Here is a 3,131-nt window from a genome sequence, read left to right as displayed (position 1 = left end):
GCGTATTGAGTGACAAGGGTAAACAAGCAGCAAAAGAAGCAGAAAGTCAGGCTAAAAAAGTTGAAAAAACCACAAACACCACAGCAAGCAATTCTTTTGTCATTAACAAGGCCCCTCTTGTGCTTGCATTTTTGCTTATATGATAAAAAAATTAAAGAATTTTGCTCAATTTTGTGAATTTTTTGTGATAGAATTTTAGAAATCTGAAATATTTGATATATTTTAACACTCTTGTAAAACCTATGTGAAATGTAAAAAAATCTGAAGTATTAAAATTTTTTATCATAACAGTCTATAGATCTAAAACATTAGGTTGAAAGGGTATGAATAATTAGTGACAATCTTCTTTTGTTTGTTTTGTAAAATAGTTAGGGTTAACATAATAATACTAATAGTAATAATAGTGATAATAGTGATATTGAATAGTTCTGTTGGGGTGTTAAAATAGTAATATCATAATAAAAGCAGTGGTGAAGAATAAATTTACAACCGAATTTGAAGGTTGTAAAACAAAGTCAGGTGTGGAATGGAAGTAAGTAAGTTAGTGTGACGGTGACGGTGACTACAGGAATATTCTTATAAAAGGAAATGTAGAAAAATAGAGGATGATGAAGATGGAATATACGCAACAGTAAACGCAGAAATGACCAATGTAGTTTCGTGGGAAAGAACATGTAAGAAAAGAATATCAAAAAGACGCAGCGCAGCTACACAGGAAATGTAGCACCTCTGTTGTATACAGTGGTATAAAAGGGAGAAGCTACTGACTTCAAAAGAAAAGAAACGGATAATCAAAAAAAAGAGAATAAGAAACCGGTGATGAAAGCATGCAGAAGAGTTTTATGAAGTACAGAAAGTTTCAAATTATATTCTGTCTCTCCACTAATGTTTAAAAAGTAAACCTTTGAAAATTTTATGTGACAGATCATTCGTAATAGTATATACAATGACAAACCATTGATGGATCGCATCAAGAAACTTCAAAGTAAAAGTTCACAGTCAGGGCCGCAGTTTCAAGAAAAGAGGGAATTTTCGGCGATAACCCAGGATAACAGTGCGAACAGACAGTGTTATACCGTCATCAAAGATGCATTCAAAGAAGAGTAGTCACCATGCAATAGACGCATACACAGATAATAAATAATAGAATCTACAAATATGTATATATATGTGTAGAATGCTATAGATAATATCTTAAAGCCGATATTGTTTTGTTACGGGGCATACTATTTTACTTATAACTGCTTTCTGGAGAAGCAGTGGTTATTTCACCCCTTTCAGACACAATATCCTGTCAAAAGCACTAAGAAAAGAAAAATAACGTGCAGCATGTCACTCGGGAAGGAAGCACATATCACAGAAATACGAGATAGCTCTTTTAGATGCATAGATGCAACTTTATCGCATGCAAAGAGACCTTTATCTTTTTTATTTGTGATTTGGGTCTTTACAAATGTAAAAGGATTGCCAACACTGCACCAGGACAAAACGATCGTTACAACGCCGTTACACGCAGTAGATTATTTGAGAGAACTTGCAGCCAACGAAATGTCGATAATAACAGCAGCATCAACGAAGGCGCAACAAGCAATGGACAAAGTTGCAAAGTTGCAGCTAGTGGTGGCAGCAACGAACGGCATGCGATCGGAAACAAAAAGCCTGCTGGCTCCGGCAATCTCGGCAGACCCAAGTAAACTGTTGGACAAAATAAACTAACCCAAGCAAACTATATTTGAAGCGGCAGAAGCCCACAGACTTGTCGGGTAGATGGAAGAAATTCACAACCTATCCACCGCCGCTATCCAAGACTCAGCGCACGTGACAACATCAAACGCGTACCAAGAAACAACTACTCCAAGATAAAATCAGCAGTAACACCGACCAAACACGGTGCCTGCATGAAAGACGAGTCAAACATGTAACCGGCATCCCCAAAAGCAAACGATCCAGCAGACGGAACCAACTCGATAACGCTAATCGCCCTAAAAGCTAAAGCTGTGACAAACAGCGCAGCGAACACCCCGTTAACTGTCTGCGGCTGCACCGCTTGCACAGGCAAACGGTCATCTTCGCAACAATGCGTGTCAACGGAAAACACCAAGGTAGCTGTGGTAGGCGGCAGCTTCTTCGAAGCGAAAAAGGTGACACTCAACCGACAAGCGGCAGACAACACCGCAGACTACTCATCGTCAAACGAAGACGGCGCCGTACCATCGCCAGCAATAATAAAAAGGGAACTCGCCAGGGCCGCAGCACTAGAAAAGGTTATGTCAGAGCTTTCCAGCCTGACGATCAACCTAGACCTGAAAACGATAATAACAAGTAACGGAATCAAGGAGAAACTAGCGCAGGTCATAGACGGTGAAAAAGCGAAGTACGCCGATTCCACGAAAACCAAAGTGGATAACTTACAAAAGGAAGCCATTGGAGAAAATGGCGAAGAACTGAAAAACACAGTAGATAAGTCGCTTGAAGAACTAACACCACAAAAAGCTGCCGTCGGAGGGAATGGAGACAGACAGCTGAAAACAATATTATCACCACAAGATATCGCAGATGCTACGACTTATTACGCCGTTCGCCGTTTCATTGACGAACGGGAAAAAAAAAAGAAAAAACAAGCTGGTTCCTCATGTCCATCAAAAGCAGACAAATTAACAGAGCCATCCAAATCAGCAGACGAATGCAAGAAGCACTTAACAGAGAAACCCTGTAAAGATGAAAAAGGTTGTGTTTTTGATGATAAAAAACCGGAGGGCGAAAGATACTTTCAAAAGCTGAAAACGAAAAGAAAGATGAAAAATCGTTTTGCAGCAATTTGAGAGTTTCTGTTTCTCATCTATTTGCTGCTTTTGTTATTTTTGTAGTGTCTTGAAAGTGTAGCATTTTAAGGATCTTTTTTGAAGTTTATGAAGTTTGTAAAGTATATGAAATTTGATATATTTTAACAATTTTTGTAAAACCTTTTAAAATCGTTGAAATATTTGAAAAAATTGAAATTAAAAAAAAGTGTGAAATTTTAGTAAAATATGCGTAATAATAGCGTATTGGTACAACTTAGTGTAAAATGGTTTACACAAAATAGAGTGCTATTCTAATTTTGTTTACATTCTCTCTTGAATGTATATTTT

The 3,131-nt window shown here is 37.7% G+C and overlaps 1 protein-coding gene and 1 pseudogene across 2 annotated transcripts in view; both read left to right on the top strand.

The window, feature by feature from the left end:
* Positions 1-143, top strand: part of TEOVI_000746900:pseudogene — a 1,261-nt pseudogene extending 1,118 nt beyond the window's left edge. Inside the window, exon 2 of the mRNA in view lies at positions 1-143. This exon is cut by the window's left edge and continues 70 nt beyond it. Within this exon, the coding sequence occupies positions 1-143 (143 nt within the window).
* Positions 144-2,267: 2,124 nt separating this feature from the next.
* TEOVI_000746800 (uncharacterized protein) lies at positions 2,268-2,822 on the top strand (the record flags this gene model as incomplete). The annotated part of the gene is made up of 1 exon (XM_067222362.1): positions 2,268-2,822. One exon carries the CDS (start codon positions 2,268-2,270, stop codon positions 2,820-2,822), a length of 555 nt encoding a protein of 184 aa, XP_067078463.1.
* Between the last annotated feature and the right edge of the window lie 309 nt (positions 2,823-3,131).

Source organism: Trypanosoma equiperdum (assembly GCF_001457755.1).
Source record: "Trypanosoma equiperdum strain OVI genome assembly, contig: ctg_1618, whole genome shotgun sequence".
NCBI lineage: Eukaryota > Euglenozoa > Kinetoplastea > Trypanosomatida > Trypanosomatidae > Trypanosoma > Trypanosoma equiperdum.
This window is presented reverse-complemented; position numbering and strand designations above follow the sequence as displayed.